General features: G+C 46.1%; 1 protein-coding gene across 3 annotated transcripts in view; it reads left to right on the plus strand.

Annotated features, from left to right (window-relative positions):
* Positions 1-16,274, plus strand: part of Syk (spleen associated tyrosine kinase) — an 87,479-nt gene that overhangs the window by 32,478 nt on the left and 38,727 nt on the right. For all 3 annotated transcript variants that reach the window (XM_036186744.1, XM_036186746.1, XM_036186745.1), the window contains exons 2-3: positions 9,617-10,073; positions 11,464-11,624. In XM_036186744.1, coding sequence (XP_036042637.1) covers positions 9,660-10,073; positions 11,464-11,624 — 575 coding nt within the window. In that variant the 5' untranslated portion in view covers positions 9,617-9,659. The remainder of the gene's footprint in view (positions 1-9,616; positions 10,074-11,463; positions 11,625-16,274) is intronic.

Genomic DNA, 16,274 nt, shown 5'->3' on the forward strand with positions numbered 1-16,274 from the left:
CTGGGAAGGAGGAAAGTTACTAGGGAAAATGCTGTAACCCAGACACCATAGGTCTGGCATGTAAGGAGGCAAAGAAGCACAGTGCATAACACAGCTGTGGGGCCTGGAGTTGGGCTAAAGAGGGCCTTGGAGGCTGGGCAAGGTTTTGGATGTGTTGTGGATGTGGACATCCTGAGTTCACTGTATTTGCCAAGAAGGAAACAGATGTAGAATAAGGAGAGAACCAGGTAAGACTCAGAGGTGGTGGTCACCACAGGCAGTGCTGGGAATGCCCAGATGGCTTGAGAATCTATTTGTTAATCTCTGCTGTTGCTAGACAAACCCTAGAAACTGGCTCAGTGAATGTCTGTTTCGATCCTCCAGCTCTTGGCCACATCAGTGAAGACTGGCACAACTCTGCCCCAGTGTGTGCCCATGCTTGGACAGAGAAGTCTTTTCTGATTCTGGGGATAACTTATGGAGGAAGGGTCTTCAGCATTGTCTTGACTGGCTGTTTCTGGTGCTGTCATTTCCATTAGAGCAGGGAGAAATATGGCGGTCCCTCAAAGCGAGGGGTCAGAGTGAGGAGTGGAACTGGGAAGTCTGAGTTATTTCTTGGGCATCCAAGAAGAACTTGGGTCAGCCAACACACAGTGATGCAATCACTAGAAAGACTGATGTCCAGTAGTCAGCACATATTCATATATTTATTTTTATGCGGCTCCACCAAACATCAAGAGCTGCCCCAGGCACAGAGGTGTAGCAGCGCTATTCCTGCCCCACAGACAGCCCTGGTGATGTGTGAAAGGGTGGACCTTGTGGGGATGGACCGTGGAGAAAACTAAGCGAGCAGGTAGAAAACAGCCAAGGGACTCCTAAAATACTACTTCCTGTTAAAAAACCATCCCCTCAGTCTGGGTGGTAGCTTAGTCCTGAAAGCACCAGGCTTGAGTTGAATGGCCAGAACCCATGCACAACAGCTGAACTTGGTGGCACACATGTGCATGTAATCCCAGCACGGGGGAGGCAGAGGCAGGAAGAACCCGGGGCTTGCTGACCAGCCAGTCTAGCCTATCTGACAAGCTCCAGGTTCAGTGAGAGGCCTGTTTCATAAAGAATGAGGTGAAGAGTGATTCAAAACCAACACCTGAAGTTGACCTCTGACCTACATGTGTACACATGTGCACAAGCATCCACATGAACATGCATGTGTCCATACACATTTCCTTACTACTAAGCATTGTATGTAACTTACATCCTAAAAGGTCCCAAGAGAGTAAGCGATTTACTGTGTTCTGACAGCTCCCCTTATACATCACTGCTGTAGAGCTACCTATACAGGTGTGTACAGAAGTACTGGCCTAACTCTGGGCACACGTTGGGTAAGGACGAGTGGGGGGTGGTTTGGCAGGACTGGGGTCTTCTTTAATCCTTCTCAAGTTTGTGCTTTTATACAGTGGCCTCATGCACTTGTTGGCGTCTAACTAGGAAAATGTAGTGTTGAATTGAGGAAGAAAGCAGGAGTCAGTACTGTTGAGGGTGTTGAGATGACCTTGAGCTGTGGACTCTCCCTGCAGTCAGAGCAGGAGAGCCCAAACAGGACATGCAAGCCACAGTGGCAGGTTCGATGAGTTCAGGGGCATCCAGAGGAGTACATGTGTCAGGTAATGATGACTCTTCAAGGGGTGGGAATTATGGAGGTGCCAGGACTGTGGCCAAGACTAAGTGAATAGCTGAATCTCTTGTTTTTGTTTGAGGTCCTTTGTTTGGTTGGTATCTCTCTTAGTTGATGTTTCTATTGCGGGGAAGAGACACCATGACCATGGCAACTCTTATGAAGGAAAACATTTCATTGGGGCTGGCTTACAGTTCAGTCCATTATCCTCATGGTGGGAAACATGATGTCATGCAGGCAGACATGGTGCTGGAGAGGGAGCTGAGAGTTCTACATCCAGATGAGCAGGCAGCAGGAAGTGAACTTGATCTTCTGAGACCTCAAAGCCCACTCCCTAGTGACACACTTTCTCCAGCAAAGCCACACCTACTCCCACAAGGCCACACTTCCTAATAGTGCCACTCCCTGTGGGCCTGTGAGGGTCATTTTTATTCAAACCACCATAGTATCCTTGTCTCGTTTCTGTTGCCATGATATAATATTTTGACAAAAAAAATTAGGAGAGACAGGGTTTATTTGGTTTATAATTCCAGGTTGCCCTTCACCATTATGGGGAAGTTGAGGCAGGAACTTAAAGGTTTGCACACAGTCAAGACCAGAGAGAGACTAAGCACATGAACCCATGCTTGCTCGCCCGTTTGCTGCTTATATAGTGAGCTTTCTTCACACGGACAGTTCAGGGCCCAGGAGGTAAAATGGTGCTACCACATTTGGAGTGAGTCTTCCTACTTTAACAAGGAAAACAATCCCTCATAGGCTTGCCCAGAGGCCAGCCTGTTCTCGACACTTCCTCAGCTGAAACTCTTCCCAACTTGTCAGGTTGACAGTTAAAACTGACTAGCATGGTTACTTTGTTTTGTTTTTTATTTGTGTTTATTTTATTTATTTATTGGTTGGCTAGTTTGTTTGTTTATTTGACAGTCTCGCTTTATAGTCCAGACTAGACTGAAAATCACTATGTAGCCCAGGCTATCCTCCCACTTGCTGCTACCTCTTCCTTCTGAGTGATGCAATCACAGGTGTGTATCACATGTCAGGTAAAAAGCTGAAAATGTGAGTTTGGCATGGTAGCACAAGCTAATGTTTGTAAAGCAGAGCTGAGACCTGTATTCAGCCGAGACTTGTGTGGCTGGTGGCCAGAAAGCAGGCAGCCATCTTATAAGGTAGGTAAGAGGAGGATGGAGACCAGAATGAGGTCCCAAGTGGGCACTAGGAGTGCCAGCCTTGGAAAGTTATACATGTGGGGGCAGGTACTGATGCTATCCATGTTCCAAGTTAGAGGCCAGGAGAGGTTGGGAGCAGCTGCTGTCTGCTGTCCCACAGACAGCAGGGGACCTCCTCCCTGCAGGCAGCTCATGCATTACCCTGGGTGTCAGAGGTCAGATGGTCAAAATGAAGGTGGCTGCTGGGCCAGGAGAGTGCCAACACTAAACTTTTTCCTTCCCACTGACAATGAAAAGTGCTTCCTGCTAGGGAAGGAAGCTGCACTGTAGCATGTGGGATGGTGATTCCCTGAGGCTGTGGGCCATGGTGGGGACAGGGAGAGGCTAGTCAAAGGGGACAGACAGAGTTACAGTGAGCTCCCAGAAGTGGGTCAGCAATGATAGACTGCATATTAACAAATAGCTAAAAAGGAAGGATTCTGAAGGTTCTCACCACAAAACTAACAAATGTCTAATGTGAAGAATAGCAGAGAAACACATTTGATCATCAGCTCTTGTAAACACAGATCCAAGAATCAACTTGCCACATTACACATCAATTAAAAATGAAGGATGCCCAAAAAGAAAAATGAACAATGCAATGCAGTGTGCATGCCTTAGGCGGATTGTTATTTATTAAGAGCCACAAGGTATAACAAAGCTCACTATAAGAGTTTATTAAGGGAGAGGAACAGAAGGGGATATTTAGGCCTATGGAAAGACCATGCAGGAAGAAAGGCAGAGGGATGAGTGGGGCCTGCTTTTATAGATCCCCACCCCAGCTGCAATGCACATATGGGCTTACATAGCTATGCCATGCATGTGCGTAGGTTACATGATCATGTGGCACATGGGTTACATAGGACTTAAGGCCCTGAGATGAGTAAGCATCTTTCCAGCACATGCATGGTCATGGGAGAATAGTTAGGAATTCTAACACAGATCGCTGTGAGTTAGAGCCCAGTCTGGTCTACAGAATGAGTTCCAGGACAGCCAAGGCTACACAGAGAAACCTTGTCTCAAATAACTTAAAAAAACAAAACAAAACAAAACAAAACAAAAAAAAAAAAACAAACAAAGAACTATGCACTGGGGAGATGACTCCGCAGTTGTGAGTGCTGGCTGTGCAGCATGAGGTCCTAAGTTCAAATCCCCAGGACCCATGTAAAAAGCCAGGTTTTGTACACCCTTATAACCCCAGTGCTGTGAGGTGGGGAGAGAGGAGGGATCTTGGGGGCTTGTTGGCCATTAGCCTAGACAAAACAAACAAACAACAAAAAAACTAACAAACAAACCATGAGCTCCAAGCTCAATGAACAAGAGAGACCCTGTCTCAAGTGAAAATGATGGAAAGTGATAAAGCAGAAACCCTGATATTCTCCTCTGTTCTCTGTGTATGCACAGGCTTGAATACTGGCATATCATACACACACACACACACACACACACACACACACACACACACACACAAGCACACAAAACAATAAACAAACAATAAATCAGTTCGTTAACATTAACATACAGCTGTTAAGTCCAGATCATGGGGACCCCAAAAGACCACCATGGAGACCGAATCCCATACATAAAAACAAAGAGCCTTTATTTCAAGCTGGGAGCTTGGACTCTCTGTCTGATGCAGTGGTATGAGCAGACATCCTGAGCCCAGATGGGGTAGAGTTTTCATCATAGCAGAGGTTGAGGTGAGAGAATCTCCAGGGTTCAGGACCCTGATTGGCTGACATTTGTCTAGGTGTGTAGAGAAAGTTTGGAATGTCAGGTATTTTGCCTTAGATGCAGGCCCTCCATGGGTGGGATCAGCTCATGGCTTCTCCTGGATCCGGGTATTGCCTGCTAGTATGCCTGTCACAGAGGCTCTATCTAGGTCTCTAAGCTTGTCATGGCTTTTGAATCGTCAAGCTGTTTTGGGCCCCCCATAATATCAAGGCCTAAGGAGCATCTACTGTGTTCCTGGAGAGTCCATAAAGCCCCTGTCCCTGGGCCTCAGCGCGTCCTGCCTGTGTGCTTCCACAGGGAAGCAGAAAAAGGCACCAGAGTTGCTGTCAGTATTAGTAGAAAACTGAGTAAAGGAATATAGTGAACATTCACATGAATTATGAAGCATTTGACTGTGAGCTTTTTAGTTAGTTGGAGCTACTCATGCCGTGAAGAGAGGCATGAGGACACAAGGGCCTGTAGGGACAAGAGCAGTCAGGAATCACTGCTCAGCCGTCACAGTGTCTGGTGGTTGAGGCAGGTCTGTGGGAAGGCCTGAGAGTAGAGGGGAAGGGACGGAATGCTCCTGGAAGAGTGTTGGGGTGAGGACAATGCAGAAGAGCATAGTGGCACCCTGGTGATGCCCAACATGCTAGACATGGCTCCCAGTAGGGAGAGCTGGTGGCCTGAAGGGAGGATCTGGACAGAGGGAGAGACAGTGAACAGTGCATCATGGTGTGTGAGCATGTGATATATTATATGTATGGTACGTGGGATATATTGTGGTGTGTGGTATGTGTATATGGTGTGTAGTATATACATGCGGTATGTATGTGATGTATGTTTATAGTATGCTGTGTGCTGGGGAGATAGTTTGAAGAGAACACTGAGAGGTAAGCACCCTCCTCACAGATGAAAGGATTGCTTCATTCTTCCTTTTTCAGCTGACCAGCGCTTTTTATTTACACACTCTTTGAACACTTCCTGGATGGTGCTGTGCACCATTTTTTTTTTTTCATTCACAAATGGATCCCTGCATCCGTGTCTCTTCTGCTGAGTGTATTCCTCACAGGCAGTGTCTTCCCATGTTAAGCTCCTCATACACCTGCAAGTACCAACTCTTTAGCTGCTGTGCGATGAGATGCACTGAGCCAGCTGGGGCTCCAGATGTGTCTCTTGGTCAAATCCAAGGCCAGAGAAGGGCCCCCGGGTAGATGTGACTGTTTATAACTCAGGGAGCTACTTGCTGCTTTTTCTACCCCAGGCAGGAGGTGAGAAAGCCTGTGTTAATGAGGCCTTGACTACAGCTCTCTGAGGTGTGCCTAGCGTGGTTGATTACATGATGTAGGCTCTACGGCCTTGGGTGTATGAAGCCCTTGGTTACACCCCAGCCTCACATAAACCAGGTGTGGTAGTTCATACCTCCAATCTCAAACTGGGGAAGAGGAGGCAGGAGGATCAGAAGTTGAAGGTCATCCTTAGCTTCATTCGGAGTTCAAAGTCAGCATGGGCAATATAAGTATCAAGAGATGATAGATAGATAGATAGATAGATAGATAGATAGATAGATAGATAGATAGATACATTAGACAGTTCAACACCACCTTTTGAGGAGGTATACTCAGGGTGTGCCCTTGAGTACTGTGTCAAAAGACTACTGTGCACTGCACTTCTTCTGTGTGTCTTAGTCAGTGCTTAGTCTACTGCTGTGAAGAGACACCATGACCACAGCAACTCTTATAAAGAAAACAGTTAATTGAGGGGGGACTCACTTATAGTTTCAGAGGTTCGGTCCATTATGATCATGAAGGGGAGCATGGTGGTGTGCAGGAAGACATGGTCCTGGAGCTTAGAGTCCTACATCTTGCAGACAACAGACGTCTACTGACTGTCACAGAGTAAAGATTGTAGTTAGAGTTTTCCTGCCTGGCCCAGAGTCAGGACAAATCTCTCTTACCCGCCAGTCCCACAGTCGCTCAGACCCAACCAAGAAAGCACACAGAAACTTACATTGTTTATAAACTGTGTGGCCGTGGCAGGCTTCTTGTTATCTATTTTTTCTATCTTAAATTAACCCATTTCTGTTAGTCTATACTTTGCCACATGGCTTGTGGCTTACCAGTGTCTTTACATGTTGCTTCTCATGGCGGCAGCTGGTGGTGTCTCCCCAGCCTTCTACTTCCCAGAATTCTCTTCTCTCTTGTCCCGCCTATACTTCCTGCCTGGCCACTGGCCAATCAGAACTTTATTTATACAGAGAGATATCCACAGCACTTCCCCTTTTCTTTTTTTTTTTTAAGGAAGGTTTTAACTTTTACATAGTACAATTACATATAACAAAACAATTATCAAGCAAGAATTACAGTTACAATATTAAAGAAGATATCCTATCTATCTTATATTTATGAGTCTAAGGTTTTATATCTAATGTATCTTTTATCATAACTGAAGAAATTATAACTATCTAGTCTTTAAACACATCAAAGACCTCAGAAGGATATAATATTACCTGAGAACCGGGAGAAGGATGTAAGCATTTTTTGGGAGTCTTGCAAGAGTAGACAGAGACAGTTGGCAGCCTGGACAGTCACTTAATGTTCCTTTGTAAAGTTGGGGCATTTGTCTTCAGCCCACAGGGCTAGAGTCTCTCAATCACTTCTCTCAGTGTCCTGTAGAATGTCTGGCAGTTTCCTCTGTGAAGCAGGAACCTGAAGGACCATTTTGAAAGCAAAGTTCAGTGGTCACCTTTCTATGGGTCCTGCATGTCCAGGTGATCGAGCAGTCCAGGCAAGAACAGTTTCTTGCCCAAATGGCTATTTTTGCCAAGGTGAAGATAAACTCCATATGAAGTGTCTTCATTGCCCATCCTCCTCTCTAAAGTAAATCGGTGCTGCCAGGAGCAGACATGTCTCACTGTCTAGAAAGTCTAAATTTTAAAAGTATTTTAAATGCCATATTCTGTAGGTCTTTGAAGTATTTGAAGATTACCCATGTCTGAAATATCTCTATGTATACCTAGAAGACTTAACTAACATGGATACAAGTATGATTATCATAGATGACTAATTATTAATCTGTTTTTAATTATCCATTACAATTTAAGTGAGCTATACAAACATAATACCTTAAACACGATTAGAAATATACACACAGTATAACAAAATTAAGTTTGTGTCAATAGACGAAAATCTACACCAATGTAAAACATTTTAAATGAGTTGTTGCTCTTTTAGAAGCAAGTTCATTAATCTACCTTTTCATCCTCTTATATCTATATCATATCCCCTTTTCTTCTTTAGAAAGAGATCGCATTCATAATCAACCCAATTTAAATAAAAATATTGGTTTTTCTCTGTCCCACACCAGAGGGCTCTTCTGATTTGGGACACAAGAATCTCTTAATCTTTTTTTTTTAACAATATGCCTGGGTGTAGAGAAGGAGTGAGCCAATTCCATCTCCAAAGCCAGCTGGGAATTTGGGCGTAGTTTTTCTTACTACTTTCTGCTGGAGGGGGGCGCTGTATCTTATGGGAACACAAAGAAAATTTTAGGATTATGGAGTAGTCCATTAGGGTGAACCTCTGAGCCAGTTGTCTTGAAACCATTCTGGATGTTGGATCATCTGGGCCATGGTGTCATCAGAGACCTTTCAGGTGGTCTTGGCTGATCAAACCTGATGTATCTTAATCTGTTACAAATCCACAGCCTCTGGCTTTCTGTGGAAACAAAAGCAGAGACTCTTTTCCAAAGCAACATATCCTTATATCCAAATTTTGAAGTCAAGGTACCTTTAAGATTTACATATTTGTTTAACTCAACAGCTTTTACAATCAAATCTTTTTTTGCAGTTAAAAATCCCAAAGACAAGACAAACCAGATTCTCTGTGTAATATCCATCTTTGTAAGACTGAAACACCACTGTGGCTGCTGGCTCCGCCCACCTCAGCTTCCCAACATGGCGGTGGTACAGTTTACCACCAGCTCTGGGTCTGGAGCCATGTGTACCATCAACTATCAGAAACAGTTCTATTAAAGCAGCGCATAGCCCAGAAATCTTTTTTTTTTTTTTTTAAACTAGCAAAGGCTAAATCCACCACGCAGCAGAGTAAAGTGCTGCTTATAGATTCCTCATTCCCTCCACACTGCAGGTCAGACGCATATGCCAGGAACCCGCCATAGTAGCTCAAACCAGCAGGCTGTTGCTAACTTGAGAGAGACAATTAGGAAGCTATTTTTAGCTCCGTTTTAGAATCTTTTTTCTCGGGTTTTAGGTGGAAACTCTTGCCAACACGTTGGGCGCCATTTGTAGTTAGAGTTTTCCTACCTGGCCCAGAGTCAGAACAAATCTCTCTTACCCGCCAGTCCCACAGTCGCTCAGACCCAACCAAGAAAGCACACAGAAACTTACATTGTTTATAAACTGTGTGGCCGTGGCAGGCTTCTTGTTATTTATTTTTTCTATCTTAAATTAACCCATTTCTGTTTATCTATACTTTGCCACATGGCTTGTGGCTTACCAGTGTCTTTACATGTTGCTTCTCATGGCGGCAGCTGGTGGTGTCTCCCCAGCCTTCTACTTCCCAGAATTCTCTACTCTCTTGTCCCGCCTATACTTCCTGCCTGGCCACTGGCCAATCAGAACTTTATTTACACAGAGCGATATCCACAGCAAAAGATTGAGAAAGAGACCTCAAAGCCCACCCCCACAGGGACACACTTCCTCCAGCAAGGCCACATCTCCTAATAGTGCCACTCCTTTTGGGGGGCATTTTCTCTCAAACCACCACATAGTTTTTTCTTGGAATATCTTTTTTTCTCCACTAGAAGAAATAATAGTGAATTGGGTCACCTTTGTCAAAAGCCATGGATTTGGTTAACTAACCACAGGGTGCTCTGGGAAACTGGAAATTAGGAAACAGAAACCAAATAGGGCAGCGTGTCCATTCTCCACTAGAAAGTCCCTGTGGTGTAGGTTCTGGTGGGTTTAGTCAATGCTTCTTGATGTTTGGGCTCCTCACTGTGGCTCAGCCATCTTTGTTGTCCCCAGGTACTTCCCTACATACCTCCCGGAATTCTGAAGGGGTGCAGACATGGCAGGCAATGCAGCAGACAACGCCAACCACCTGCCCTACTTTTTTGGCAACATCACCCGGGAAGAGGCTGAAGACTACCTGGTCCAGGGAGGCATGACAGATGGGCTCTACCTGCTGCGCCAGAGTCGCAATTACCTGGGTGGTTTTGCTTTGTCAGTGGCACACAACAGGAAGGCCCACCACTACACCATCGAGAGGGAACTTAATGGTACCTATGCCATCTCCGGTGGCAGGACACACGCCAGCCCGGCAGACCTCTGCCATTACCACTCCCAGGAAACCGATGGCCTCATCTGCCTCCTCAAGAAGCCCTTCAACCGGCCCCAGGGGGTACAACCCAAGACCGGACCTTTTGAGGACCTGAAGGAGAACCTCATCAGGGAATATGTGAAACAGACCTGGAACCTTCAGGTGAGTCTGGTGGACACTGTTCCCTGAGACCATGGAGCCCTGTCTCAGAATCACCCAGAATCCTTTGCATCCTTTACATGAAGACCGGGCCAGCGTGTCTGAGTGGATTTTCCAGCTTTTGCTACTTTCCATGTGCCTGTGTGGCCATGCGCCTCGGCGGCCTTTGTTCGCACTCTGTCTGCACATGTGGTCAGAGCAGAGTCTTCACATTCCCCTCTGTACTCTATCTGCCCCTTTTCTCCCTTTTCTCCATGTGTGAGAAGGTTGGGTTTTCATTTTACTCCCTTGGTTGTTGTTGTTGTTTTTTTAAACAAGATTTATTTATTTATTTATTTATTATGAATACAGTGAGTGTTCTGCCTGCAGGCCAGAAGAGGGCACCAGATCTCATTATAGATGGTTGTGAGCCACCATGTGGTTGCTGGGAATTGAACTCAGGACCTCTGGTAGTCAGTGCTCTTAACCTCTGAGCCATCTCTCCAGCCCCTCCTTTGGGGTTTTTATACATGTCAGTAATTAAACTCTGTCTATCTCAGTTTTTCCCTTGAGGGGAAAGATAAAGAAATCAGTCCCCTCAGCTCTTAAGGGGACTGCTTCTATTTCCACCTTGTTTCCACGTGGTCTAGGCTGCTCACCTGTGACTCCTCTGATGGCATTTCCTGCAGGTGTGTGTGGGGTGGGGTGAAGTGGGGAGGGGATGGGAGTGAGGACAAAGCCAAATCCTGACAGCCAGAAAGCCACATACGCCTTCCTCACACATACCTCCTTTTAAACTTTTTCTTTAGTTACATTTATTTTATGTATTTATTATTTTAGTGTGTGTGTGTGTGTGTGTGTGTGTGTGTGTGTGTGTGTGTGTGTGTGCAGGGGAAGAGGTACAGGTGCTATGACCTGCATGTGGAGATCAGACAACTTGCAGGGTCAGTCTCTCTTCCACCATGTGAGTCCTAAGAAGCAAGCTCAGATGGTCAGGTTGAGGAACAAGTGCCTTTACCTAATGAGCTACCTCACAACTCCTGACCTCACACACATCTCAAGACCTCTTGCCTGTCATGAAATGCCTAGGTTTTCATACAGAACCTACTTTGAGAATATAGCTGTCTTTGGAGGATCCACTTTCAGACTCCAGGGGTATATGACCTACATATGCAAATTTTTGTCTGGCTTTTAAAGGACTGTCTCTTCATTCCAAAACATGTCCCTTCATTTACATACTTGAAGACATGCAAGTGACACACAAGATCTTACTGGTTCCCTTATTTTAGGGAATGAATGAGAGAGGGATGTGTGAGAGGAGAGGAGAGTTGGTCCTGATTTGCTGCATAAGACCTGGGACGTGAGTCTAACTTCTCTGAACCTGGACAGCTCACTCTCTGTTCATCCACTGCAGGGCCAGGCTCTGGAGCAAGCCATCATCAGCCAGAAGCCACAACTGGAGAAGCTGATCGCCACCACTGCCCATGAGAAGATGCCCTGGTTCCATGGCAACATCTCCAGAGATGAATCAGAGCAGACAGTCCTCATAGGATCAAAGATCAATGGAAAATTCCTGTAAGTATCATTGTCATCCCCCTACTTCCTACCTCCAGGGTCACCCACCTAGAGGTAACAGCTTCCCTCAAAGTGAACCAAGGTGGCCCCAGCAAGGTGTCACATATTCCCATCTACCAACACAGGAGTTGGTGTCACTGTGACCCAGCATGTGTTTTATCATTGTGCTTAAAGAAAATAGTGTTCAGCCCCATGAGGGTTGAGTTTGTTATCCAACATGGTAGGACCAGAAGCACTTTGGATTGGGGATGTTTTCTGATGCAGGAACATTTGCACATATGTGAAGAGATGTCATGACATCTTACCCAAGCCTGCACTAGAAATTCATTGACCTTTTAGAAATACTTTATGCTTATAATATCTAGGCGATTTCGTGTGTGTAGGTTTTCCTGCTCATGTATGTTAATGTGTGCAAGTGTGTACACATGCATGTGGAGGTCAGAGGTAGACACTGATGTCTTATCAGTTGATTTCCACCTTACTTATCTCATTCTTATTTATTATTGTGTGTGTGCACAGTGGTGAGGGAGTACAGGTGCCATGGTTCATGTGAGGAGGTCAAAGACAATTTCCATGGAGTCAGTTCTTTCTTTGCACCAGTACATGGGTTCCAAGTATTGAACTCAGGGGCATGGGGACAACCACCTTTACCTAACAAATTAGCTTGCTGGCCCTTCCTTCCCAACTTATATTTTGAGAAACAGTCTTCCACTGAACCTGGAGCTTGCTGACTGGCCAGCAGCCTCCACCCTGTGTCCCCGGATTCCTCCTGTCTATATCTCTCCATGCCTAGATTTTTACATGGGTTCTTGGGACCAGCTTGGGACCTCATGCTGTGTTTTACCAACTGAGCCATCATCCCAGGCCCCTAGCATCAAGGTCATTTTCCCCACGATAGTTTTAGTGCTTTCAGAGTAGGATGGCTCAGCCTGAACTCTGCTTCAAATGGCAGACCAGGGTGCACACAATGTGGTGACAGAACAAAGTAAACCAGCATGACCATTCACTTAGATCTGCCCCCACATCTTGGACGTCTGCTTGTGCTTGCAACTCTGTGCTAATGCAGACATTCAGGAGCAAACTCCTGGGAGCAGCTTACACAAACCTGGGTGTAGCTGTCTGATCAGAAATGGGTCTGTGGGCTTCAGCCTAGACAGCTCGGTAACATGAAGGCTGGGATCCTGGCCTGGGCATCTATAGTGGGTCTGTGCAAGCCAAAATTCAGAAGGTCCTGGGGCAGCAGTCCAGCTGGACAGGGTCTGTGGTCCAGAGAGGCGAGGAGCTGTCCTTGTGTGGATAAGCCTTTTCTTCTAAAGATGCACCTGCCAAGGTAGTGCTGTGGGAATGGCTGTATTTGTTGTCGCTCAGTATCCTTACAGAGGCCTTTGGGGTTCTGAAGACCCACCCCCACTCCTTCCAGTAAAACTTCCCCCAAATCAGTGATGTCACCTCATGGTCAGGCCTGTTCTTCAGCACCAGGCTGTTGTACTAGAAATGTAGGTGTTTCCTCTGCATTTGCATCTAGCTAAAGAATTTTCCTCTTACTTCTGATATTAGAAAATTATCTTAGGGGCTGAAGAGATGGCTTAATGGCTAAGATCACTAACTGCTCTTCCAAAACACCTGGGTTCAATTTCCAGCAGCCAAGTGGTGGCTCGCAACTGTCTGTAATTCCAGTCCCAGGGGATCCACCACCCATTTTGGCCTCTGCATGAGCTAGGGATGCAAGGAGGCACAGACAGACATTCTGGCAAAGCATCCATAGACATAAAAATAATAGTGTATGAAAATTATTTTAGATGATCTTAACTATTTCTTAAAGAAAGAAAAGAATAGACAAGGTCAGCAGACCCTGGTGACAGGAATGTGATGTTCCATCGGACAGGAACCTCACCACAGTGAGACTGTAGGGGAAGAAAGACAATTCTCTTCGAGTAGATATATAGTAGAACATTTTCCTGAGATCTGGCTGCATTCCATCTTTGAGCAATAGCTTCTGGCACAACTACTCAAGGGTAGCTGGCAGTATTGTGACATATTGAGCACCCAGAAAACACACTGCCCCCCAGAAGGCTGCTACCTGTCTGCTGCCTAGAGCTTTTGTTCTCAAGCTCTTTGGGGAAGAGCTGGGGCTACAGATATCCCCTATGTTCTGAACCTGGGTTTTTTTTTCCCCAGGGACATGTCTAACCCCATGCAGAAGGCAGGAGGTCCTCCAGTAGTCTGTCATTCATTTGCACAGACAACCCATGCCTCTTCATGCCACATTCCACCCCAACACTGGGCCTTGTGGTTTATTCAGGGGATTCTCAAAGCTTGTGTGTGTCCATATCAACTAGTATCAGAGCTCAAAAGATGCAAAAACCTCATGGATCAGGGACATACCTGGGTATCTGTGTTTCCACAGTATGCTCACAATCCTCCTCTTTCTTTTCAAGCAGGTTTTTCTTTTTGTTCATATTTTCCTAAAGAATACGTCTCCTCTCAGCTGTTAATCCCTCTATGAGCCCTCCTGAATGAGCACAGGTGGACTCTTCATACACAAGAAACAGCTCCCAGCACTGTCACAGTTACTGAACTGCAGAAGTCAGTTCTGCAAGAGTCTACCCTCATACACACAACATTTGAGCAAGGTGAGGAGGTCCTGAGTTGTGAAGACCTTGTAGTCTGTCACCTGTAGCCTCGGGTCTTGGTTCCAGGAAGGTTGCAGATGCTGTCTGCTCACAAAATGGCAGATGTGTGTATTCTCCATGGACCGTGAGACACCTACCTCTAAGCCACACCTAATACAATGTCAATACCATATTGTCATACTGCTTGTTTAGATAATGGCAATGGATCTAGAGACAAGAATTAAGAGCACTTGCAGAGGACCAGGGTTCAGTTCCCAACACCCAAATTGGATGGCTTACAACCACCTATAACTCCAGCTCCAGGGAATCTGACACTGTCTTCTGGCTTCTATGGACAACTGCTACATTCATCACACACATACACAAAACTCAAAATAAATAAGTCTTTATAAAGAGAAAACAATGACAAGAAAAAATCTGTACATGTTCAGTCTGGACATAATTTTTCTCTGCAAATATTTCAGTCTGTAGTCATAGCTCTGTGGATGTGGAGTCCACACACACAGAGTGCTGACTTCTACTGAGGGATGTATGAGGGAATAAATAGAGCATGCTGGGCTGGGAGTAGCCCACCTCACTGTGCTGAAGGGATTAGCGGCTATGCACAAGAAGGAACCACCTGCCCAGGGAACAGTACATGTAGGTGCCTGGAGTCAGGAACAGGTCAGCAGGCCACACAGCTGTTGCAGCATGAGAGGCATTAGATGAAGGAAGAGGGTCAGGATGATGAAGGCTCACAGCATAAAGGTTTGCCATGTTGGATGAGCTCAGTAGTCCTCCTGTGTGGGGAGGGTCAGACCTGCTGATGTTCAGTGAGTCCTGTCTGCCTGTAGTGTCCTGAACAGGCTGTGGCAAGGCAGGGCAACCCTGTGCTCTGAGCTATTAGATGCCAACGCACATACTGAATATTTGGCATCATGGCTGCAGGATCCTGCCCTCTTATGCCTGAGAGTACAGATGCTGCAATTAATGTTTGCTGAAGGGCAAGGTAGCCTGTGTGTGGTTATGCTGTGGAGACCCCAGGGCACAATACAGGATGCACAGCTCACTCTGGGTGCCAGTTTCTACCCCACTCAAGATAAGACGAACCCCAAATCCTCTCTGTTCCTCCATCCCTTTGTGCAGTACTTGGCAGGGTCTCTGTGTCATTTCTGTACACACTCCAGCTGTGCGGGAACTTAGTGCATAGAACATGGCTCATCTCCACCATCTTCCCTGGTTCTCAGTGCTCACTGAAACAAAGTGAAGGCCCAGGCAGCCACAGGAGGGTAGGTAGTTGGTAAAAGCAGAAGACTGCGACCCTGATCCCATTCGGATCTGTTTATGGTCCAGTGTAGCAAGTCCTCTGTCTGGGACAGTGTAATGTCAAATCCACATTAGCAGTATTGCCGTGCCGCCTTCTCTCGGGTGTGAGCACAGAGCGCAGGATTCGGGAGCCTTCTCCATCTCCTTTCTTTCCCTACTCTGTCAGTTTCCCACCCTCATCTGTCAGCTACTTGCAGTAGAGTGACTGTGGAAGGCCCAGACAGTGGGAGGAGACCACCAAATCTCCCCCACACTAAAGCAAGAGCGCACAGCCACCTCCCCCTCACACCCTTGCCTCCCAGCCATCTGGTCCGGGATGGAGCTCAGGGATGGCCACTCTGCCCTAAGAGGTGAGTCCACCCTGGTGTGTCCCTCCTACACTTGGAATGCCATGGTGACAGACGGGACGGTCATTACCAAGTCCTTCATCCCCACTCTTCTTCACATCGAGGAATTCATGAGTGAATAGAAGCTTCAGGCTTTCAGCCAGAGTCTGCAGGAGCTGTTAACAGAGATTCACAAAATCCTGGACTCCCCAGGGCAGCTGAGGAGGCAGCAGGTTACTGTTGTAATCCCAAGAGTCATAAATTTCATATTTGTGGAGTCATCAAGTCAGGAAGTCACTAAACTGCTGTTTGAGCCACAGTTCCTATTTTCTGACTTGGGACATACATTGCACAAAACCAAAAAAAAAAAAAAAAAAAAAAAAAGA

Source organism: Onychomys torridus, chromosome 5 (assembly GCF_903995425.1).
Source record: "Onychomys torridus chromosome 5, mOncTor1.1, whole genome shotgun sequence".
NCBI lineage: Eukaryota > Metazoa > Chordata > Mammalia > Rodentia > Cricetidae > Onychomys > Onychomys torridus.